We start from the raw sequence: 26,310 nt of genomic DNA on the forward strand, positions 1-26,310 counted from the left end.
CCACTATATGCTGTCTATTGCATCATTACCTTTTGTTAGTGTGTAAGGAATAAAGCTCTTGGATTTTAATGGCCTCATTAGAGTTAGGTACCATCGTTAGCATAAAAATTGCAGAAATTCCTTACTAGGCACCTGGTTTTGTAGCTACAAGTTTGTAATGACTTTCAAATACACTTGCTAAATTTTCAATTCCAGAACTAGTGATGTACCTTTTAGCCAGAACTCAACTTGAAAACTTTTAGGAAAAGCGCATGTGTTTACTTCCATGTGAATATGTTTCATGAAAGTTATTTAGAAATTATTATTTTGATATTATATTATGATATTAATATTTATATATTATTATTTTGATTGTACTGCAGCATTAGTTATTCTTGACAGATTTGGTCCATTTTGCTGCAGTCTTGGTCTAATGGCAAGATTTCCCTATACAACGTCTATCAAATTTTACTTCTAACTTTTGTTTACAGAAGCAATATTTTGGGGATCAATATTCCCAGGTATGTTACCAGGGAATATTGATCCCCTGTGTTACTAGGTATGATCACTCATAGTTTCTCAGTGATATCTAAAACTCAGCTGCAGCATGTGTCCCTCATATTTCTATGACATTGGGTTTTTACTACCACAGAGGTCAATGCTCATTTTCTATATCATTTATCTGACAAGTATTTGGGGTCACAATGTCATCTAATATGGGAAGGTCTTGGCAGGATCTTGTCTCAGAGTTAACTATTAAGCTGGGCTCGTTTTGCTTCACTGATAAAATCAATTAGTGTTGAAGACTGGCACTTGTTCCTGCTTGGAGTGATATTCACAGTGTCCTCCCACCAATGCTTTCTGTGAATAAGAGCATTGAAATCTCTTGATTTTGGCCTTGTTGCTATTTTACCCTATTAAAATTTTCCTTGTTTTGCTTTCTGTACTCTTTTCAGTTTGTTAATAAGTGAGACTTTACTGAAAAGCCTTCTTTATGCACTTATTCACACAATATTAGTGGATTGCCAAGACCATGCAGATACAAAATGAGAATATCTGCAATTTGGACAAGGACAATAAATAAAAAAGATAAGCATCTGCATTCTACTAGCCTGTATATCACCTACAAAGTTAATAAAGTCTCCCACTCTATTAATTTAAGAGGTATGAATGGATGTACGCTCCTATATATAAAAAAACCAGGTGCCCAGTAAATTAATTATGAAATTAATTTGGACAGAAAAGGATTTGGGAATTTTGACAGGTGATCAAAACTCTCACTGGCCAGAATAATTCATGCAAACCATGAACATATAAATATGACCGTTTTACACAGCAATACTTAGTACACCTTTGTATTTAGTGAAGTAGTGACCATCACTTGGATGCTTTATCTCATTCTTGTGACACGATTCAACAAGATTATTACTAACCAAAGAGAGGGCAGAAGAGTCAGAAAAGAGCTTTCAGAATAGTTAAAGAAACCCACCTGGGAGCAAAAGACCTCAGAAGCACAATTTGTTTACTTTAAAAAAGGGAGGATTAAACAGTGATTTCATAATGAAGTGCCTATAAAAGATGAAGTGAATTTTGATGAAAAACATCTCTTTATCACAAATTAGATGAAGCTGAAACCACACATACTCAAGCTAGAAATAAAAGCAGTAGGGCAAATTAATCACAAAAGGCTGCGATGGATTTTGTATCACTGGCAACCTTAAATAGGTTGAATGTCCCTCTGAAATACAATTCAAATACAAGTTGAAATATAAGTAAATTCAAAGAAGTTGTATGTTTAGTTTAGACGGTCACCAAGGTCTCTTCTGGCCCACGAACTCCATGTAAATTCATAATAAATACAGTAAAACCTGAAAGGATGAGCTCTTTGTTCTTGCCACAAACAGAAAACTAGTTTGTAATGATATTATAATTAACTTGTGGTCTTACAGCTCCTACACAAAACAGACACGTCTAACTCTTTTATTCTATACTATGAGGCATGAATTCGTATCTCTGTCTGCCCCACATATCAGGGATGCAATGAGGAAGACACACAAGCACCAAAGTCTCTTTCCCTCTTCTGATTCTAAGAAGCATGAAAATGCTATTAAACAAACAAGCAAAGAAACAACCCTTACTCCATCCACATGAAACACTTCAAACCACTTCGTATTGTCAAAATGGACATATAATTTTGTAACAAAAAAAAAAATTATATTTTGATGTAAAAGTCAAGGTTTACAGTGAGAGCTAGTAGCTTTGACCCACTGATAGAGTTGAAGAGGCAAGCTACTATCCAGATCTGGGATAGCATATTTTGGTGTGACAGTGCTGTTATCTTGGTAGATGATATATTATTTCCTTGCTATCTTCATGCCCTGAATTTATAATCACTGCAGAAACTGAATGGGAGATTTAAAAAAAATAGATGGAAAGCATGCATTAACTCCTTTAAAGAGGTATTGGAAAATATATTAGGAACATCATTAAAAAAATCAAGTTAATTTTCTATAACTGTAAGATAAAAAGAATCTATCAACTGCAAAAAGACCTGAGTAGGCAAATGATAAAAAATTATCCTCAACTTCTCAGATTAGCAAATTACTCAGACCTTAAAGGAGCATGCTTGGATTTCTTTTGCTAGTCATATGCTTCTGCCTACTGCATTGTGGGACATAGGACTTTTGAAAGACAGCATAGCCCTGCTGGGTCAGTTTAACACTCCATCTAGTCCTGCTCCATCTTGGAAAGCAAGAAAATGAGGTCCTGTTCAGGGAGAGAATGAGAGCCTGCCTACTTTGTCCAGTTCAGTCCTGCCACAGGTCCCCAACATCCAGTACCGTCACATTCACAGAATCACAGAATCATATAGGTTGGAAAAGACCTTTAAGATCATCGAGTCCAACCGTAAACCTAACACTACCAAGACCACCACTACACCATGTCCCTAAGCACCTCATCCAAACGTCTTTTAAATACTTCCAGGGATGGTGACTCAACCACCTCCCTGGGCAGCCTGTTCCAATGCTTGATAACCCTTTCAGCGAAGTAAAATTTCCTAATATCCAGCCTAAACCTCCCCCGGCGCAACTTGAAGCCATTTCCTCTCGCCCTACCACTTGTTACCTGGGAGAACTTGTTACCTCCTTTCAGGTACTTGTTACCTCCTTTCATAACCCACTTGTTACCTCCTTTCAGGTAGTTGTAGGGAGTGATAAGGTCTCCCCTCAACCTCCTTTTCTCCAGGCTAAACAACCCCAGTTCCCTCAGCCGCTCCTCATCAGACTTGTGCTCCAGACCCTTCACCAGCTTCGTTGCCCTTCTCTGGACACGCTCCAGCACCTCAATGTCTCTCTTGGAGTGGGGGGCCCAAAACTGAACACAGTATTCGAGGTGCGGCCTCACCAGTGCCGAGTACAGGGGCACGATCACTTCCCTACTCCTGCTGGCCACACTATTCCTGATACAAGCCAGGATGCTGTTGGCCTTCTCGGCCACCTGGGCACACTGCCGGCTCATATTCAGGCGGCTGTTGACCAACACCCCCAGGTCCTTTTCCGCCAGGCAGCTTTCCAGCCACTCTTCCCCAAGCCGGTAGTGTTGCATGGGGTTGTTGTGGCCCAAGTGCAGGACCTTGCACTTAGCCTTGTTGAACCAAGTGCAGGACCTCGCACTTAGCCTTGTTGAACATTGGAGAGTACAAGGCTCCTCAGTCTTTGTAGTATTTACATATGAATCCCTTGCCAATTAATTTATTCAGTCCCTTCTGAATCCACTCAGTCTGCATCCACAGGTTTAGTGCTTAGTTTTCCTCTCTGGTGATACTGGATCCAGGAGGATTGTCTCAATTGAATGATGCACAAATCAGTTTTTCTGTTGAATCCACATTTTTGCTCCAATACTGGACTGAAGTAGTATAGATAAGAATGTCTAAAGAGATTTCCACCCAAGAGAAAAAGATATTGCCTGAAAATTTTTTAATACATTTCCTCACTTCTGAACAGACTGGGGAACCTGAGCATCCTCATGGATCTTCTTCTCATGTAATTTCCATTTTTCTGAAGACACACCCCTTCCTTCCCCATGAAAACCCAGCCGTGCTATCCTGTGGAAATGCAGTGGTTTTCAAGAGGTCAATATCAAGCTTTAGCTTCTCAGTTACCTAAACTAACAAAGAACCTCTGGTAGCTGTAATGGGCTGTTCTACTCCACAAGGGACAGTCAAAGTCCAGTTTCACAAAAGAAGAGTTTTAAAACTTCTTGTGGACAGCGGAGATTATTGGAATTGATGAGTCTTGTGTTCAGCCAGGAACGGACTGTGATCAGTTACACAATCACAGGGTTACAGATCTCCCTGTGCCTGTCACCTCTTGCCATGACCTTTAACGAGCGTATGGCTTTCCTCCGTCTTTCCAAACTCACCCAGCCTGTCCAGCTTCTCTTTCAGAGACTACATGTCCATACCTCTCAAGCCTACTCTTGACCATCTTTCTTTGGTTTTTCCTAGTTTCTCTCTCCTCACATGGCCTCTACAGCCTGCTCCCTCTTCTAACTGAAGCCTTTAAAGGAGAATAAAGTTTTCAACAGACATCACCAACACTTTGATTAAAATGAATGAAACCAACCATCACAAGGATGTTTTCCCTTTGTGGAGTTCCGAGAGCACACCGAAGTTGTGCAGGAAAACAAGCAGGAGATGGGACTCCCAACCCAAGGAGATGCACTGATGCTTCCCAGCCTATTTTCACATCCCAGGCACCATTGAGAAACCCTGTGGTGTGACAGTGACAGCAAGGCAGGCGCTAGGGACTTTGGCTTCAAACTAATAGATGGCCAATGGAGTACATGCACATGTACACACTGCAAGCACGTTTGCTGAACACAGAACGATTCACTCAAAATTGCCATCTCTGCCCCAAAAGGTGTGTGTGCAAGGGCTAAATAGCTGAGACAGCTTTTTTAATGATGTTACAGATAATATATGGGGTTTCATCCTCATCATACGACATATAGCTAAACTGATTTTGCTGGGTAAAACTGCAGCTGGAATAATTTAATACATTTTCTTTTGAAGGGCTGAAGTTTGGTAAAATTATATGCAACTAAATCCAAATATCCATAAATGAAGGTGTTTGGTACCACAGCGATAAATACTGATATTGGCTGTGCCCATAATTAACTTCTATATGGAAGTGAAAATAATTTAAAGATATTTAACTTTTCAGACCTCATATCAGTTGGATATTTGAAAAAGCGCCATGTTCCTCATGTACAGTATTGTCTTTAATGCATTTTCTTCCTCATTTATGGTGAAAGGAATGAAATCAGATTGTTCTCTATTCTAATCCTTTTCAGTATTGAAAAGCACTAGCATGGGGGGGGTAATTGTTGATCTGTAAAGAAGATGTATAAATAAATCATCAGCAATCTCATTTAGGTAAGAACGCAGTAGGCTTTTTTCCTTTTCTACAAGAGCTAAACTTCTTTTGGGTTTATCTGTGTATGAAGCATGTTTACATGAGTGCCATATATGAAATCATTCCACCAAAGTTATTTTGGTGGAAGGGAGGGAGGATAAGGAAGAAATCTTACTTCTTTCAATATTAAATATGTAAAAGCAAATTCAGGAATTTCCAGTGTTGATGAGAAGCAAAAGACATGTAGCTCTGCAGATGCTTCACAGACCATTTGATAAACCTCCAGCAGGTTAAACAAACACGCAGGGAAGACTGTAAATGATACAGCAACTGCAGCCTCTCATCAAACATGAAAATCAGCAAATGACTTTGCAGATATAATAAACACCTCAAGTGCAGAAAAGCTTACTAGCCTGTGATCTGCATTTTGCAGGTCAAAACACTCGCTTCTGCTAGGAAATCACCCAAGATAGTTACCATAATAACTCGGACTGCAGAGGTTATTGCTAATGGATTTCTAAATGCTAAAAATCTCTTCAGTGGCAAATCTGAGCATTCTGTGCTGATTTTAAAAAGTACACAGTAAAAGTAAGTGTCTAGACAAATGCAAATTGAGGGAAAAAAGTGCTTTTGTAGCTGCATACTTCAACTTCCTAACTTGGCCTTTAATGAGGTATATATATTATTTTCCGGTTTTACTTCTGCAATGAATTCTTTTTTCCAGAATGAGAGAACTATGAAAAAGGTAGGGGATGATTTTGTGACAGGTTTCCTCAGGCAAATCATGCTCTTAATCTGCAATACCAGTTAGCCAGTGAAGACAACCCTTTCTTCACCGAAAGGGTTGTCAAGCACTGGAACAGGCTGCCCAGGGAGGTGGTGGAGTCACCAACCCTGGAGGTATTTAACAGACGTGTAGACGTGGCACTTAGGGACACGGTTTAGTGGTGGACTTGACAGTGCTGGGTTAACGGTTGGACTTGATGATCTTAAAGGTCTTTTCCAACCTAAACAATTCTATGATTCTATGACTATTTAATATTTTGGTAGGGAATGAAGGAATAGGGCAAGACAGCACAGCATCCATGAAATTGGAGTGCTTATGAAATCTGAGGGAAGCTGAAGCCAAAGGCAAGGCAGGTTTCTTTTGATGAGGCTGGAAAAGGTGACTGAGGTCTGCGCAAGTTAAGCAACATCGCTTGAGAAGGTGGCTGCCCTGTAACAAATGATGCAAAGGGGGCTGCTGAAGTTAGCAGCACTCCGTCAAAAAATAATGGGATCGTTTACATTTTCTACAGTTTTACTTGACACGGGAGTCTGAAAGAATTGGACCAAGTTAACCGCAAGCATGAGAAGAGCTATTTTTGAACACCTGCTCTCTTGCCAAAGCCATATTAATCACAGAGGAAAACAAAACTGGCTCTGGAGGTGTGTTTGCACGTAGGCAAACACCTGCCCACTGGGGATGGATCATCTGCCTGTCACATTTGTCAGTCACTGTGAACTTGGCTCGGATGTTAACAGCTGAGCTACAACAAGAATAACCTAGGAGCCATCCTCCCTCCTAAGCAGTGTCATTTAAAGAAACCTGAATCCTTGGGTCACATCAGCAGTCTTTAATTTTTTTTTTTAAATCCATGTGGATTTTTTTTTCCAATACTTCCTATCTCTCTATATTACTTTCTGTATTTCTCCCTTATTTCCGAGATTATCTTGTAAAAGAAAAATAATGCACTCTATCTATTCTAGTATTATACTGTGCTGTACAGACCTTTTCCTCATTTAAATTGTAGCAGAGCACACACAAATGTTAAATTCAGCTAATATAATGTTATATTGGCAATTCAAGCACATCGTAACTGGATCACGTTCTGTCTCTAACTGTAATCTATACTGGATCCTGGAATTATATATATATTTTTAAACTCTCAATTATTTTCTTACTTCTTCACAACCTTTGCTTGTTTTCCTATAGCAATATCTTTTTGTTTTCAAGATTAAACAGACATTTCTATATGTTACAAAACCCCCAAAATCATAGAGAAGAAAGTAGAGTGGTCTTTAAAATTCTTCAGGTTCCAGCTGACCTACATTTGAGTTCGTTAGTTGTGGGCCGTAGACAAACCCCTCAGGAAAGCCACATTTGGTGCAGCCTGAGAGAATATGAACATTTGCTGCTCAGCAGGCTGTGGGTCAGGGAGGGGAAAAAAAAGGCATACTTCTGTATTTTTGTAAACAGCTAAATAGCACCTGTATGTGTGCCAAGGATGAGAAGAAAACTGCCTTACTGCTTTCTATACATTGTGTATTTAAACATTTCAGAGCCTGAAAATTCTCAGGACATTAATTATTGTTTTTATTACAATAATTTAGTATTTTATGACTTCTCCTAGGAATATTTTGTGTTCTAAGCAATTACTGAGGACACTACATCATACAGTAATTATTTTTTTAGTATCAGCTCTGTAAATATTATCCTTGCAAGGCATTTTAAGGTTCTTTGATTTGTGTGTGCTCTCTTCTAGCTCAGTAGTTCAAAATTCAGCCTACCCTAAAATTATGTTTGTTTTACATTTCATTTTTGCATTAAAATTCTGTTACCAAACTCCCCAAAAATGAGGCGGCAAAACTGCTAATAAGAGCAATACCAGAACTTGAGCCACTGCAGAGGATGCGCTCAGGGCTGTACATTCACTCTGTGTTTTCCCTCCAGTTTGATGGCTAGCCCTATTTTTGAGATCAAACACCGTGCTGAAATAGGAAACCTGTATTATAGCATGCTTCAAAGAATCAGGTAGTGTGGAAAGAAAGTGCAGTATTCACGCATGTACAAAGGAACTGAAAAATCTGGTCATTTTAATTTCAGACTTCAAAGCCTTGACAATTTTCCTTCAGAGTGGAGTGACCTATTTTAACAACTGACCTGTTAGTACATCACTGCAACTGCATGCAAAACTTGCAAATGGCAAATAATAATAAAAAAAATTGGTTAGAGAGAAAAACAGGCTCCCCACGGTGGAGAAAATGTCAAGGGAATGGTTTGTAACACCTAGGTTTGGTCTTTCCTGCTCTTCTCCGTAAGGGTTGGCATGTACTCTCACCATAAATACAGACAATTTGCCTGTTCAGCACATCGGGTATCACCATGGAGGAGAAGGTGGCTGGAATGAGATTTGGGAAGGCTCCTGTGGGTCCGAGGGGCCGGCACAGCTGGAGCACAAGGGTTAAGTGGGAGGTGAAACAACAGTGGATCAGACAAGAGGATGAGGGATGAGACTTCAAGGACCTTTTGCTAGGTGCATTGAGCAGGGCAGAAGGCAGGCAGCTGTGTTATTTTTCTGTCCCAGAGAAAAGGAAATTTCCTCTGTTTGAGGAAATATTCCCACTATGTCTCCTCGTTATTTGGTGACGGTTCTTTGAGCAAGAATTTACTTCGGAGACAGACAGCTACGTGACTGCAATCCTCCTAGCTGAACCAAATCTCTGAATTCACAGATGATTCAAACAGTTGTCCCAGACTACAGTTTGCATTATAGCTGTTTTGAACCCTTGACCACTTCAGGCAATAAAACTTCACATTTCTAGAAGTCTCCCATACTGCAGATGTCTAAGTCAGTAGATACAAGAAGTAAAAAGTATGGACTTTTTTAAATTTAATGTCAAATAGATTGGGTACAACTTAGCTTTTCCCTAAAAACATAGACTTTTGACCAAACCAAAACTATTTGCAGAATTTAACTGAAACTTACTAATGATTTCAGCCAACAAAAATAAAACATTGAGAAGCTGAAACATTTCAGCTCTTTAAAAACTGTGGTGTTTTTGACTATTTATTTTATTTTTTTTTTAATAATAGTAACTTTTAAGACTCAGTAAAAAGCACGTACAGAATTGGACTAATACCAAAATGAAATGTTTGTTGCAGATTTTATAAAATATTTTAATCAGACTCAAATTTATGGTGCCTTTTTTTTTGTTTCATGGAGGAATTATTTTTATGCTTGTGTCAGGTCATTTCTTTCCCCTCCACCCCCGCAGTTTTCAGTGAGTGAACTGAAAATAGACAAATAAATAAATGAAGTGAACAATTTGCACAGCATAAGTGTTGACAGATTTCTCCATGTTGTTAAAACAGATAAGAGGGCATTGGATTTTAGTCTGGAAAGCATGGGAGCAGCTATTCAGCCTGTCCATATTCAGGCCAGCACTGAGAACATGCTTATCTTTAAAGCATACCTTAAAGTCTCCTTGATTTTAAAGTGCCTCTTTAACAGTGTCATCAGCTCTTGACATTGTATCAGTACTGCTGGAATATTTGATGCCCTTTTTAAAGCTCCCACAGAAATAAGCAACGACAGGAACGACGCCTTTGACTCAAGTGCTATTGACCTAATGCTTCCCCTTGGCTAGGCACTGCTTCAGACCCTTGGCAAGCCTGCCAGGAGGAAACCTCAGCCCAGGAACTCAATGGGAACTATGGCCATCTAAACCTTGGGATTCAAGAGGTTACCTAACAAGTGAGTATCAAATACTTTATTTTTAAATGACAGACGTTTTTAACTGCATCTGTGATTCTGAGGGAAGGGTCTTACCCATGAATTTTGAAACGTTGCTTTCATTTATGTGCCTACGTACTAGTCCGACAGTGATAGTTTCCTGAGTGAGGCACGGTACACACCCCCTTGGCTTCTGCAACCTACTATGTGGGCAGAGTAGCAATAAGGTTTCGTTATATACTGGTCAACAGTCTAAATTTAAAGGTTCAGGGGAGAAAATCTGTTTGTTTCTTACTTTGCACGCTGCTTGTCATACTAGTGTTACCTCAAGCCTCATTTTTATGTTAAGAAATTCTGACTGTAAAGCTAAATAATGTTTCAAACAATCATGTATATATAACTAAACACCTACACATCTGCAAAATTAAGTCCAAGTTTCAAACTGCAATTTTACTAATGCATATAATTTGAATTAACTATAATTTCAGCAATTCTGTAAATCCCTTTGAAAGGATCTGTTGCTTGTTGATTTTGTGCCATGTGAAGACATGATAAATATGACATGTAGTCTCATCACATGAATAATGCATTCTGCATCTTAAGCAAGCAAGTTCTGCTCCAGAGAGATGCTTAATCCATTCCCTGCTTCTGGGGATGAAAGGAATTAAACTCAGTGCACTGATTTCACAGTATGTGCTCATTTGACTTTAATTATAAAATGATTATTTCAACACTTTTTTCCCTGTAAAATAAACCAAGCCTGAGCTCCATGTAACCTCTATAGAATTATATTACTTCTCTGTGCATTCAGTCTTTGCTCATCAATACTGGACTTTCAATACAGTTTCACATGGAAGGATAAAAACCACCTCTTGGGGTTTACAGTTGGTACAGTAGTTTCAGGTCTCACAGCAACAAAAGCTCCTCTTTTTGATATCTGGCCAAAGGAAGGGGCACTGGAATCCTTTAAAGGGAATTCAAATGTCACGAGAAGGAACTTTCACCAGACACAGGGAGATGACATGATCCCACACTACGCTGGAAGATTTACATCACGCATCCTGGATATATATTTTCACTAGTATTTTTTCCACAGACTGTTCAAACCTGTGCAAAGCTCAGTATAAGATCATTTACCTTGCTAAAACCCAGAAGTTTTTGGCTGATTCAATGGCCAGAGCATTCCTTGGGAATAGGACATCTGCTGTCTGTGTCTCAGGAATGACAGAGCGTCAAGTGGATTAGACAGCTATACTGTCAAAGGCACTGCCATGCTTCAAGCTTGAAAAACCAGCACTTCAGGAATGTGATGTTTTATCAGGCATACCATCTGGGGGGAATAGAAATGAATGCCTTCCATACAGTGTATGCTCTCCATGTACAGATTACTGACAGTAACTCCAGCTGACATGTCTCCATCCAGGTCTCGAAGAATTTACGAGGTTCATTGCATCATACCTTCCAATTCAAAAGCTATTTGGAGCTGACCTACATACTGTCAGAAGCCAGATCCTGCCCTCAGACAAAAGCAGCTGTACTGCTTCTGGTGTCAAACTACTTAATGCTACTAGTTAATACTACTAGTACTCCTCTTACTGCCAAGCCAAGCTGGCTAGTTGGGATGCATCTGCATCTGTGTCAAGACTAATCCATAATGTGGATAAACTGCTCACAGACAAGCAAGAATAGATGCTATTTACAAGGCGCTCGCTTACATATGAAATGTGGGGTCAAATTTTCTCAGTGTCTAAGTGATATAAAAGTTTATGGGTTATTTTCAGAAACCTCAGTCAACTCCTAAATGATCAGTTTATTTCCCAAAACAGTGCTTAATTTTACAAAGGTATTTATGTATCTAAACCCGTAACATCCACTGTGCTAGAATGTGAATGTCAGGGCATGAAGAAGTTTTAATTTTTTTTGTTTTTAAATATCCAACCAGCTCAATCTAATTTATCCTTTGAGGCTCCTAAGGTCAAGAGATGCAAGAATGCGTTAAGATAAAAGCGTTCACTATATTAAAAGCTGAAGAACATACATAAGCTTAGATCACTTTTTTTCAGAACACCTGAAATGAAACAGAGTACATCTCACCAAACACTTGTCAGTATTATTTCTCTGAACAAACTGTGAACTCATGCACAACACACAGGAAAGATTTATCTGCAATGCTCTCAAAAACTCCAGAATATACAGCAACTTTAAAAAAAATTCAAAATAAATGGTCATTGGTCATGACGACTATTCAACACTTGAAATTCCTAATCTTATCAAACACTCTAAAGAAAAACTGCACTGTTTCAACATTCATCAAACCTTCTTTTTAAGAACACAACTGAAAATCATTAGGAGTTCTCAAAATGTCATGTGAAAGCAGGAACTTCAGTCTGTATTCGGACCTTAGCATAAATGTTTTATAAATACAGTAATCACACCATAAATGACAATTACTAAGTTCACAGTGAAAAAATTCAAAAGATTTTTTTTTTAAAAAGTAGATACTTAGTATGTTAAATATTAGTGACCTGTCAGCTAAAGCATTACCTGAAGAGGTACCCATATAGAGGTCTTAATTCACTCTGAAGAACAATGAATTGTGTACAGTGGTAAAGTAGTGTTAAGGTCTGAGCTCCATCCCTTGTATCCATGGCCTCCCTGTGGGTTGTGTGACTGTGTTCAATAAGGCCATGGAGTGCAGAGAATATTAACATTAGTCATTAGAAGGTGGGTGACATGACCTTACAGTTTCTGATTTCTATTGCAATACATCTTCCCTTCGAGTCAGAGGTTACTGCGCTTGAGGTGAGACTGGCAACATCAGTTATTCTGCCTGTGCGCAACCTTTGTCAGTGTTCATTTGTTTTCCTTAAAAGATCTCTCAGATTTTACTTGAGGTGAAAATTCCTTTAGATTGCTGCATAATACATACAAAACTTGCTTTTCATGGGCACATTTTGCAGACTTGTTTGAAGTAATTAAAAGAGACACAGGTTCAAAGATCACATATTTTAACCATTGATCTAGTGGTCCAGCTTTGTGCAACAGAATGACAGAAAAGACAAGGATGGCATATGTGTGGCAGAAAATCACAGAATCATAGAATGCTTTGGATTGGAAGGGACCTTTACAGGTCATCTAGTCCAAAATCACGTGAAGATGAGAACTTTGACAGAGTGTTGCTCTGCTAGATTTCTGAGCCCGTCCGATCAGCAGTGGAAAATAAAAGCCAATCTCCCTATCCCATCGAAACTAGGTATCGAAGAACAGATTTCACAAAGCCTGAAAATAGGCAAGCCTCTGATGAAAAGGTTGTTATGATCAATGTCTGAAATCTGCTGCAAAAGACAGAGACACAGGGATGTTCTTCACACCAAAAGCCCAAGGTAACCTAACTGCGGGAACTCCTTACAGCTCCCATGGAACCTTCCTTATAAAGTTGCTCGGTAGTAACTGTAATTCATTTGCTTTTTATAACTAGTTTAATTTTGATTACTATTACCTTGCTGTTCACAAACAAGTTAGGTGTTATAAAAAGCAAAGCAAGTCTTACCTGGAATACTCTGTCTCCTCACAGACAGTGCTCCATCAGGTGCCTTTGCCTGGTTTGCAGACTTTGTGTAAGGACTCTCATCTAAACAGAAACAAGCAACACTTCCAGTTACTGTTACATATAAAGTTAAAACCAATGTAATTTTTACCCAAATACTGCGAGAACTAACAATGCAGAGCACAAGAGCCACTGTGAGCTAGATGAGGATGGGTATTTCTGAATGCTGAGTCAATGCTCAATGTCATGTTTAGACTCGATGACAAAGGCTCTGAATAGCAGAGCTTAAAAGGACGGAGTAAAACTCAAAACAGAGATAATGCTTGGTTGATGACAGGCTTGATATACAAAGGCCTTTTTGTTTTTAAGAAAATCATAGAAATTTCCTTTTTCTCATGTTAAGAAGCTTCACATGTCAAAGACTTGAGTGAGAGAGGTACCATCCCTGTTGAGGAGTGAAAGGCTTCCAGAAGCTTTTGAATATTCCAGCTGTAAAGATGCACTCCTTTTCCTTTGGGATCTGCCAGTGGGTGGTTCCTTTTCTGTCGTAATGATCGATCGGGGAAAACATCAGAAAGCTGTTGCCAAATAGGCTGGGCACATTTATGCCTGAAGAACGGCACTGTAACAGTCTGTGTCTAAATAGGAGGCTACGTGGAACACCTACTGATCAACCTCAGCACATAAGAGACCACTAATGGTGGGATGAGCAGATGAGTCATAAATCAAAGGCAGCATTAGGCAGAAAGTGAGTCACTTCCACATCCCCCTTAAGAGCAGAATAATGACGGTAGGGAAAAAAATCAACTGTATCGTTGGTTTAAAAAGGACAAGCTACAAGCTCAGGAAAGAAACATGAATAAGAGAAGAAATAATATTATGCATTTTATTATTTTAATCAAAAGAAAGGAATGAGAAGAAATTAGGCTTCTCTCTTGCTTGTCCTTTTATCGAGTGCTCAAACACTTAAAAGTATTATCAAATCCTTCTATTTGCATATTTTCCTTCAGGTTGCAAAGGACCAATGCGTTTACAGCATGTGCATGAATACATGCTTAAATACAGATCAATGAGTAAAGGAATCAAAGACTACGCTATCTGGTATAGCATCCTCAGATCAAGTAGAACCATATAAACATTTTCTGGAGAATCAGTTTTTCTTTTCAGCTGACAACTCTTGACATTATAAGCCTTCTTTGCTGATTACACTATTTACGTCTTGCAAAGTCTCAAACTCCTTTAGAAACTCGCATCAAAGACAGCAGTCCATTTTTATACAAATGAGATAAGGGTTTGGTCAGCATAATTTCATTAAAACCAGGTCTCAGAAAGAAGTGACTAGAAGAGCTGGTTGGCTTTTAAAACCAGAACCTCTGCAATGAACTCTGCTACTGTTAGGCAGATGCAGTAACAAAAAACAGAAATGAATTTAGAAAAAAGAAATAAAAAGGCAAAATATTGTTTATAGCCATGCACCTTGATGAAAATGCAGCAAGTAATTAAGAACTTATATTGGTAAAATACCTCGACAGCCAATATAATTGTTTTTTATACAGTAAAATGAACTCCCGTTGCTTTAGGACTACATTGTTACAAGGAGAAAGATAACAGGCTTGACTATACTGTATGCTAGTACAAACTCCAAGAAAATGAAGCTGTCAGCTACAGGAAATACAGAAGCATGAAAAAATATTAACATAGATCCAGCTACACAATTTAAGAAAAAGGTAAACATGTAAAGCTTTATTCTTCCATTTGAAGAAAGTGGAAAAGCTAGTATTATTGCATATGCAGAATATACATCCCCTCATTAAAGAAAAAAAATAAAATAAGAGTGAACTAGATCTTCTGAAGGAAGTAAGATTATATTTTTTCTTTAATAGAAGAGGCACCACTGAGCTCGAACTCAAGACAAGGCTCTCCCGAACAGCCTTGCTAACTCATATCAATACCAAAAAAACAGAGCTCATCAATAACACGTGGCTTACATGTCCCATCCATTACTGCTTATTTGCAGGTGCTGAACGTGACAGCAGATCGTGTGAGACACGCATTTTTCTATTAAAAAGTGGGCAGGAAACATAATACAATTTCTCAGGAACCGATGGATGGTGATGACTTTTGGGCCCTATTTGAATGTATGCCCTACCTATGAAAAATCTATCAATTTACAGAACAAAACAGTCCTCTCCTAGGCAGACTTATTACATATGAATGATTTTCATCAGATTGGAGAGAGGGCAAAAAGGAAAGAAGAATTTTCACAACGAGATCTTTTTCACTGAATCTTTGTCACTGAGCAAATGAGTAAATCAGCTACAATCTCATGCTGGAATAGGATGTTCCCAATATTGCACTGCACTGGGAGTACCTGGAGTTATCCTGAGTTCAGAATAAAGGACAAGCCTGCAAATCTTTCTGGTTAACGGCACCAATGAGGGGAGGCGAGTGCACATTCAAATTACTTGCTAGGGAGGCTGAGCAAAAAGTCTAGTATTTTCTACAGAACAGCTGGCAGATACAAAAGGCAGCTGAGGCTGCATATGTGAGTAAGCTAGTATTTTAATTTAAGCATATTAACTTTGAAAACTTATCAGATATTTATATGGATTAGGTACTGCAGGCATGTAATTGTGTCACATTTCTTAATCTGTCTACAGACTTTCACAGCAAAAAACGAGGCCCAAAAAGTTGCTTCGTGAACTTTTGAACCCCTGTTAATGCAAAATATGCCCCGTTATTATTGGGAAAGAACAACGAGCCATTGTATCATCAGTGGATTGGAAAGCTGTTCTCAGGACAGGAAGGAATTCTCCATCAATACCCATTTAACAGTAAAATCACACTGCAATATAACTAGAAATCAGTGTAAAGCATTCCCAGAAGCAAAGGAAAACAAATATAACCAACTACAGAAAGAATGCTAACAGCCTTATTGAGATGCTTATTTGAGACAGGAAAGTAATATAAAGAGCAGACAGATGCAGAAATAGATGCCATCCTAAAGAACAAAGTAACTAAAGAGACAAGGAAGCCCTGATAGCCCTGAAATGTCAGACACCATTCATGCTGTCAAAGAAGGGAAAAATCTGTTTGTATGTATTAGCAAAGTTGTATGTGTGGCCACAAGAATTTATTAAGTTATAATTTATTGATGTCCCCGTCCACTCTATAGTTAGCAGGGAGGGTCTTAAAACATGCAAAAATGTCTCGTGATAGCAGTGCCTAGAGGGATCTGTCTGAGTGTTTTGTATTACCAGCTTCCCCCTCTACAGCACAGACAGGCTTCTTGGAGATGAAACCCAACCCAGCAAGCCAACACCCTGAAAAAGCAAAGGAGTAAAAGGGTATGAAGCGTTCTCCCCCAACGGGAGATAATAACTCAAAACTAGGTAAAGCTGCGACATATTTAAGAAGCCACACATACAAAGCAGAGGGAGAAACAGGCTAGATTCAGGAGCATAAATCTCACCTAGCTACACCCCTAACACTAATATATCATCAGCAGGGAGCGAGTCACAGTCCATAAAGAATTCGCAGGCCAAACTGCGTCCCCCCTGCGCACAGAAACACCAGCTCCTGCCCGCTTCTGGAGGAACCGCACTGCAGGTGGCCACGTTCCCTGCAGTGGGAGTACCTTAGCTATGCGGACATGCTCTTGGAGCTGCATGAATTACATCACTGGCTTCCCCCCGCCCCAATTTCCTCTGGCTAAGAGAATAGACAACCCAGGGTAAAGAATTTCTAGCAAGTCAGTAGGTCATGTAAAGGTGCCTGCTATGCCAGCAGCTCTCTTCACGCAGTGACTACAGGAAACCAACCCTCTTATGCTGTTAACAGGTGGGGGGCATTTCCCCCCAGAATTCATACTTTGCATGTTTCTTGCAGTTGTAAATATGCAATAGTGAACAACGTGCCCACTGTGTCAATTCAACTCCTTCCTGTCACGACGCAGTGATAATCTTGGAGGTGATGCCTTGCAGATTACTGAGATTCTTAACCAGCAAAGCAAAATGATCTTCCTGTTTTCTCCTTTTACTTGTCCTCATGGAACAGCCCCAAATACCAGTAACAGTAGCTCATGTATCATCCTTTCAAAGCTCTGCACACAATTCTTCTAATTAAAGACTGCAAAGATAATGATCAAGTGGACAGGCAAGTAGTCCTACTGCTTACAGCTATTACTGTACGCTTATTGCCTTTAGCTATTGACTGTGAGGCAGATAAACAGCTTTTTGCACTTTCCTGCCTATTTTTAACTCGCTGGCATCTCTACCCTGTAACTGAATGATTCATTCTTTGAGTTAGAGACCATGCTGTGACCCATTTATATCATTCCATGTTGCTCTTACTATACAGGGGCGGCCTCTGTCCAAGACTAAGGGCTCTATATACTGTAACAAACCAACAGTAATGTAACTCTATTATACACTGGACGATGTGCACAGATATATATAAAGTGCTTGGTACTGTGCTAGAAAAATGACCATATGAAATCTTTAGATATTTGCTGTATTCAGTTTAATATCCTTTGAAGGATACCAACTGGGGACACATAAGAGGGAATAAAAGGAAAGCCTAAAGATATTTCCTCAACAGTCAAGGCAAGGAATTCAATGTATAGGGTCGGTTTATGGCCGCTGAACCATTTGCGTGTCTCTCAAGGTGGCTGTGAAAGCTATTGACGCAAGGACGTTGTTTACAGATGTGGTAAAGCCTAGGATCACTCCCTCCTTCAAGTCTTCACAACCGGTTAGAGGATGTTTCCTTCACTGCTGCTGCCGCACATCCAGGTGGTAACTACTGAACCTAGTAAACGTGTCCAAATCCTGCGCAGCACCAGGTGGCCCCAGAAGGCGACTATGGACAACTGCGTCCTGTCGGATATGGAGGGGAAGCCTCTTCCCGCCCCACTGGGAGCTGCTACTGAACAACTCAGCGGCTGACACGTTGGCCCTCCTACGTGGAGAGGAAATGTGAAGATCCTTCACTGTTGTATCTTGTCTCTCCCACGCAACAGCTCGTTCTCAGCTCTACGTCACCGCTCGTACCTGCTTCTCTTCTGCAAAGCCTGCATTCCTCTGGGAGCAGGGGAAATAACGTGGTAAGTGAGGAATTTCAAATGCAGGGGAGTTTTTTAATATTGAGGAGCTTGGAAGCTATATTAAATTTTTTCAATGCTAGATATGGAAGCATTATGAGGGAGAACAGAGAGTTTCCATCTTTCAGTTTTTCATTCTCATTCTTCAACAGCTTACTTATGTCTCATGACAGGATAAGCCGTTCTTTGGCCAAGGGAGAACTGAATTTAAACCTTTTTAGAGTTTGACCGTGTAGCTCCTAAATAGACTTCAGAACCCAAGCAAGTGAAATCCGAGGTGTTCCTCAAACGTTCTCCACTGTGAAACATCTCCAACTAATGCGAGTCCCAAGACTCCACAAGGAAGCACATTATATCTTCAGTTGGCTACACCTCCAGCTGAAGTGTACAGGAGGAGTAAGATCGACTGCACGTGTTGTTGCTTACACCGTTTGGGATAGCACACACCTCAGACTAGTAGCGAACCACATACCTGCCCAGAGGTAGAGGATGACAACATGACAAGTTGCCAAGAAGATGATTACAGCTGAGAGAAGAACACCCCCAAGATTAGTTTCTCAAAAATTAAAAGCACCAGGGTCACAGTTATTACTTCAGGCATTCCTAGATCTGTAATATCCCATTCACAGAAGTCTGCCACTCCTTAACTTTATAATGAAGAATATTTTTCACTAAAAGCAACAGATTTTTATGACTCCTGTCAGTACAGCACAAAATACCATAGGTTCTCACACTTCCTATGTCTGAAACTTATCCTGAATTTTATCTTTAAATGGCATAAAGCTCAGCATTATCTAAAAGCATCATTTTTGGCACAGTATCGTACCAGTGACAGTTGGTAAATTCTGAGCTACAGCACTCTCGGTTATCCCCACAGCTTGCAGCTGGAGGCTTTCACAGATAAAAATAAACATGTATCCACTCATGTCTGTGGTTTACAGAAGCTCTGAAGTTGAGGAAGGCTTACACAGAGTCTCAGTACAACTTTCAGGACCGTTCCTGGAGCAACTTACTCTCTTGTAAACTCAAGATCTTTCTGTTAAAGATCTTCCATTCTGTAAGAAAGCTGAAATATTTATGGGAGCAGGGACTCGAACCCCGGTCTCACGTTCATAGATGAGTACCCGAACTCCCAGCTACACACTCACTCAGTCTTGCTTGCTCGCTCTGATCAATGTTTTAGGTATGTCATACAAAGTAAAAAAGATTAAAGCTATCTCCTCTACATTAAGTTCCAAGCCCTGCACTGGATCAGGCAGCAGAGGGAATGTGAACTCAAGATCCCCTGTGTACCCCTGTGAGTAGCCCAGCCACTACAAAGTCATCAGGACCACTCTAGAAAAATGCCCCTCATCCCACATAAGCTCATCTCCTCAATTCCAGTTCTTTGTTTCTGGTAAAATTGCATAAACCTTTTCTCTGAACTGTTACAAATTCCAGAAAATGTAATTTTCAGATTGATCTACAGCAATGGGAAGGGAAAAAAATATCGAGAAGGGAGCTGAAGCTTGGTTATCACACTGCCCTACAGCTTCCAGCTGAGAGGACTTCTGTTAAAGACAGCGGACAAAGCTTTCCCGTGAACTTGAAGACCAAATAATTCTGAATGAGAACTGACTAAATAACTCTGAATACTCATGCAATACCCTTAGCAATGTAACCAGTCGCAGTCACAATCAGTAGATAGATACCAACTTAACTGAATCCATAACAGCCATAACAGCTGGAAATGAATCATAGCAAGAATGCTACTACCCAGACTTTTTTTTTTTTTTTTAATAACTGAAGCTTATAAAGGTAACTGGAAGTTCTAAAACTGTGAAGTTTTACAACTGAATTATTGAATACACTTGAATCGATAATCCACATTGAAATTTCCTGGGAAGCAGTGAATAGTGGGAATTTTACTTTGGCTGTTGATGGAAGATTTGGCACAAATGTTTTTAGCCTGGTGTAACTTTTATCCTTAGTAACTGTTGTTGACAACAATAATGAAAAAATATCTCAGAGACTGTATTTTTCCTAGGAAAGGAGGATGTTTTTGAAAGATTTGCTTTTAAATAATGCAAAAATCTAGAGAAAAATTAACATCCTGGAACATTTCATGGTTACCACAATGTCACCACAGCTGTGTCAGAGCGTAATGGACTATAAACAGTTGCAAATAGAGACAAAATTGGCTAAGTTCTTTCAGCAGATGTATAATGTACAGATTTTGAATGTATATGCTTCATGAAACAACAAAATATCAACAATTTGCTTTGCCCATATGCTAACCCTTTCAAACTTGTTATGGGAGCTCCAACCATGAAAGAAAGCATTAATTTCTCCTACTGCTGCAGAGGAATAACAATTTTTCGAGTTCCTTTTAGAGCTATGGCTTCAATTGCTTCCAATGAGACTTCATTTTTGAAATGGCAATGCTGCTCTTCGAAGTAGTGCTTAGAAATATCTAAAATTTCCGAAGAGCTGCATGTAAAGCAGTCATTAATGAACTAGGCTCCAAGCAGGACAAATATGAATGTATTTAATCTTAATCCTTTCTTATCAAACTGTGCTCAGTGCTCTCTAGCAGTCTTTATTAAGAAAGCATAGGGTTTCAAATGCTTCCATAAGTAACATTTGTTGGTGTGTATGACATGGAAGAATTATGAGAAGGAAGAGTTAGAATAGCTCCTCTGGTAATTTTCTTTCCCCCATTTAGCAGACATGTCCTCTGGTTTTCTTAGAAACTTAATTTTAACAGTTATAGCACCCAATGAATAACTTTGTTGTCTCTCTAAAGTGAAAATTTATTCAATTTTATTATACGTAAATTTAATTCTCTTTTTTCTGAATTATACGGTTACTTATTACAGTAGCAGCTCAGTTTTAATCTAGAAGCAAGAGAAGCAGGGTACTGTAATTATGCATAACCGTGAATGCATTTCCTATTGATATTTACAATACCTCAGCAAGCTTGACCATTTGAAAAATGATCTGAATATCCTCCAAGTTTGCTTGTCCAAAGTTAATTTCCTAAGCCCGTGTTTAGGCACCTGAATGGAAATGCTTCGTTTCCTAAATAGCTAAGTACGCGGATCTCCTCCCAGAGCTATTTTGCTCAGGAAAATTCAGAAATTTCCAAGACCATCTAAAACATGCAGAATCTGCAGAAAGCTGAAAACATGTCTTGAGAGATATCAGCATATGGTGAAATTCACTTCAGTGGATTATCTAATAAAGAAGTAATCCTATTTAAATAATACCCCAACCACAAACTACTTCAAATCTGATACATACGTCTTTTTGTTTATACAGCATCAAGCATTTGTTAGGAGATTAAACCAGAATCATTACTGAATCATTACATAATTTTAGGATTCAAAGTGAGTTCCACTCTTTTGTCTTGAGCTTCTGTTTGTTGTTTGTGGAAATAATACAGGCACCACGTAAGTGAAATAGGTTAAGCTTAACCAGAGCAGAAGAAGCTGGGAAAGTGAAAAAGCTCAAAGAAACTGAAGATGTAAACTATTTTCCTCTATGAGACAGTTTGAGATTTTTCTGTACGTATAACTTCTACAGACAACCTTATTCTAGAAGATGGGGCTATAAACCTTTTCATTTAAAAGGAAATTCCTAAGTGACACAGATCTCACTGACAGGAAACATTTCCAGATAGTCAAGCTACACTTTTTGTTCTGAACACCCATCGTTTGTTAGGAGCTGCATCTTGGTCCATAGGAAGGTTTTGTTGTCCTCCCTGCATGTGTGTTCAGGAACATCACATCGCTCTGAAGTACTGCCGCACGCTGGCATGGTGTGAGGGGGCCACACACAAGCTTTTCAGAAAAAATATTGAAAACTGTTTTCTTTAGGAAGTTCTAATAACTAAAAGATTCAATTACATTGTTTAACATTGTTAAATGCTAAATCAGCATCCCTCAAGAATATTTAAGCCGAACTTGACAGAGAAATGCCAGTATCAAGAAGATGATAAAAGTTCCAGCGAGGCTCCTGGAGAAGGGAGCTGAGCAAAGGAGCAAGACCTGAGCCAAGGCAGCGGCCAAAGGCCTGAAAACCAGATGGGATTAATGCCACACCTCACAGAAAAACACTTTTATGAACAGATACTTACTTTAAAAATACATCAGTGACCTTAACATTACCTTTTATTCTCTACCTTTGGTTCAGCTAGCCCTTCCAGATGGGATTTTGCTGGGCTGGGAAGACAGTGATAGCTGATTAGGGGAAAAGGGGCCAAGCCATATCCCGTGCTCCTGGACGATGCCCTCAAGCTAAGGCACCGTGCTCCTGACTGCCGTGGCTGCCCACCACCGTGCCTCCTTGGGACAAAAGGCAATGGGCTTCCTGCTGGGCAGCGTTTCACTGTATATTAACAAAAGATGATATGTAGTATGATCTGCTATCACATTTGTGGCTAAAATGCAACAGGAGAAATATATACTGTCCATTTGAGCTGTGCATGTCCTGCACGGCACCTCCACTGTACCCGCAAATGTTAACAGCAACTTTCTTGTGCATCAGAACTGTTCCTGTGCTTTCTTAGCCCAACCTTGGCAAAGGTTTTCTCTGCAGTCTGGCTGCTTGAAACTTAAAAAGTAGAAGTGATGTTCAAAACTGCTGTTAGATTCTTTTAAAGCTTTCTGATTTTTCCATTGGGGGAAATAAAATTCTATATTCCCCCTTCTCATCAGTATATATGGATAATGATCTTCTAGGAGCGGGGAAGACACCTTCCACCTTCTATCTGTGCAGACCATAACGCAAAGCCCATCAGGAACATCTGCCCAGGCTGCTGTCATTGCAGTTGACAGAGACTGGGGAAGAGAGGATGTCAACTAGGAACTTCTCTACCGCATGCCAGGGAAAGCAGAAGCTAGTTGTGTGTGTGCTCTGGGAAGGCAAAGATAGAGGTAATAATTGAGAATGAGACCATCACTCATGTTGCATAAAAAGTAAGTAAAATATGTTAAACTGTTTAGAAAACAGGAGTTCAGTTTGCTTCAGGAAAAATAAGAATAAGCAAAGTCACAACACTACGTTCAAATACAAGAAGTTAGGAATGGTAATTTTTTCATGAGGTTATTTATCCTGCCTCCATTCCAGTGCTGTACTAGTGCTATTTGCAGTAAATTGTATCATGTATTTTTCAGCCTACTTGTGTCTGAAAGTGTCTCTCGTGATGACATCTCCATCACTTTCCTTTGGAGACTGCTCCACAGGATGCATCAGATCTCACAGCTGGAAAATAGTTCCCTCCCTCAGTCTACAATTTTCTTTCCTTGCTTTAACTGTCATTCCATTACTCCTAATAACATTCTTCCCCTCTTCAGAAGATCTTATAAAAAAATATCTCTCATGTACTGTTCATTCCAGAAATCACACAGATTACTGTGCTCACTGCTTTAGGCTCGGATCCTATCAGTTCTTCTTACTGGGCATGACTTACCACAAAGACAGGCTGATCTTGTCACCAAAGCGTGGTGTACTGGGATATCCATTTGGTGAAGAGTAAAATTATTTTTTAAACCAAAAATTTGCACAAGTGTAACTCTGGTGTGGGCAACGTTAAGAGTAAAACATACTTTTGCATCTTAGTAATATGCTGCATAAATTTACAGCATTATAGTCATCCTTTTTAATCCCACTAACAAGCTTTATTTGATTCATAAAACAATTCTAACACTGCCACTAGGAGCTGCATAAACATTATACCAGTACCAGTGTATTTATATTGGCATGCCAGTGGGATTGCCCCACTTATTTATAGTCTAAATGACGCACATTAGTCCAAATTGGCACAGCTCAGGCTTAGTGAAAAACTGATCTTTCAGAATGCACTTCTTTCAGGAGTCAGGCTATAAACCTGTCACCTTCCTCATGCCCTGGTGAAATACTCTCCTACTTTCAGCCCCTAACCTGGAAGAGTTTACTCAATATATCCACAAAGACTGTGCAATAACTTTGACTAAGTTCAGTTGTCAGCAAAACTTCACTGTTTTTGGAAGCTGTGACAAGTTTGAACACAGTGCAGGGTAAGAGTCTTTTGAAATAAAGTGCTGCGTACTTTTAGGACTGGGAACAAAGCATGGTAACAAAAGGGATATCAAGCTGACAAAACAATATATACATATTTATTTTACTTAAAGCTCACATAAAGCCAAGGCCACCTTCTGTGCTCCAGACAGCATCTATCCACGCACCCGGTTCTTTATGGCAAGTCTTTTAACCTGTCAAATACTCTTTATTTGCCAGTGCCTCCCAAGTCCTATTTAATCCCAAAGCTTATTTAGGGCAAGCAGTTCATTGTCTGCACTATTGCTCAAATTTTGAAAAATGGTAATTATTAGAACTGCTTGCCCACATCTTTGCCTATATGCAACTTAGCCATGTCTGAGTCAGCTTTTTGTAATCCTATGGAAAATACAACAATAAAGAAACAGATACAGATGGATGTGTGACATTTGTGGAAAAATTATACTCCCATAACTTTCAAGAAGATAGGCGAGTAATTTTTACTCTTTCCATGCACCAATCCGCCAAGCTTTTTAGCCAGGACTCTTTTTCCTTTAGGAGTTCACAGCTACAGGTTCACAATGTCTGTCTGAATCTCCTAGAAACGATGACAGCATCAACCTATCGCCTACCGCAACCGCAGAGAGATAAAACACAGATTTCGTTTTTTCATAGTGTAAAAACTCTACTTAAACTTTTTGTCCAAACACTACAGTGATGGTGAGGTAATTATTAAATCTTTCTCTGTATTACCAGTGTATTGCCAGCACTTTCAGATCCATCATAATACTCTGTGTGTGTGTGCATGCATGCACATGTGCTTAATTTTAATGACGGGTTTATTCAATTCATAAAATAATTTCAAAACAGACAGCAGAAAGCAATTAAAAATAACAGGAAATCTCACACATTAAAAATAGCTCGAACAAACCTGCCACAGTGTCAGATAAAGGACTCTACAGAAACACAGTGTTTAAAGCAGAAACTCAAACAAACTGTCCGGACTCGCCACGTTCTGAAGGTCAAACAAGCCCTGGTTTTGGCAGACCAACAACATGATGAACACCAGAGTCCAGACCACTCTATCGTGGCCAGTCTGTGCCCTGTCCCGGTTTTTATAATGAAGGACTGAGGGAATCCAAGCTGATTTTAGGAGCCAGAATAGAATATAAGCAATTAATGAGACACAGCATGTAAGAGTTCAGGCCCAAGCAAGTGCTAAATATGTTAACATCTGCACACTATGCAGTCAATGAAATACATCTGTAGTAAGCTCCTGAAAAAAACAAGTTAAGCCAAATAGGCGACACCATTATTTCACAAAGACGCTACATTCTTCATTATCTGAAGTCTCTAAAAGGAGAGCCTGGTGCAGAATACAGCACACATGTAAACTGCCATTGGGAAGGAAGGGAGAAACATTAAAGATAAGAAATGACAGAAAATATTAAAACGGCAATTCCTAAGCAAGAACAGAGCAAAATGCTTTCAACTACTTGCTGTAGCTTTGAAATCCAGAGGACAACAATATCTCACTAACCATGTCAGGAAGCATCTATATAGCCAGTATCACCACCCCTATCAACCAGAAGACACAACTGCAGGCACAGCTGGAATTTTATTGACCAAATCAACAGGAAAACACAGAGGACAGGACCTATAACAACAACCAGGGCAGATGTCTGACGGATGACAGTAGAAGTTTGATCTTTAAGGTATTTCAAGAAATAACTGGTATTTTAAAAAATGGCC

The 26,310-nt window shown here is 39.4% G+C and overlaps 1 protein-coding gene across 1 annotated transcript in view; it reads right to left on the reverse strand.

The window, feature by feature from the left end:
• GRIP1 (glutamate receptor interacting protein 1) overlaps positions 1-26,310 on the reverse strand; it is a 340,881-nt gene that overhangs the window by 102,130 nt on the left and 212,441 nt on the right. The window contains exon 2 of the mRNA XM_072863151.1: positions 13,443-13,523. Coding sequence (XP_072719252.1) covers positions 13,443-13,523 — 81 coding nt within the window. The remainder of the gene's footprint in view (positions 1-13,442; positions 13,524-26,310) is intronic.

This window comes from Ciconia boyciana, chromosome 1, assembly GCF_034638445.1.
Source record: "Ciconia boyciana chromosome 1, ASM3463844v1, whole genome shotgun sequence".
NCBI classification, from domain to species: domain Eukaryota; kingdom Metazoa; phylum Chordata; class Aves; order Ciconiiformes; family Ciconiidae; genus Ciconia; species Ciconia boyciana.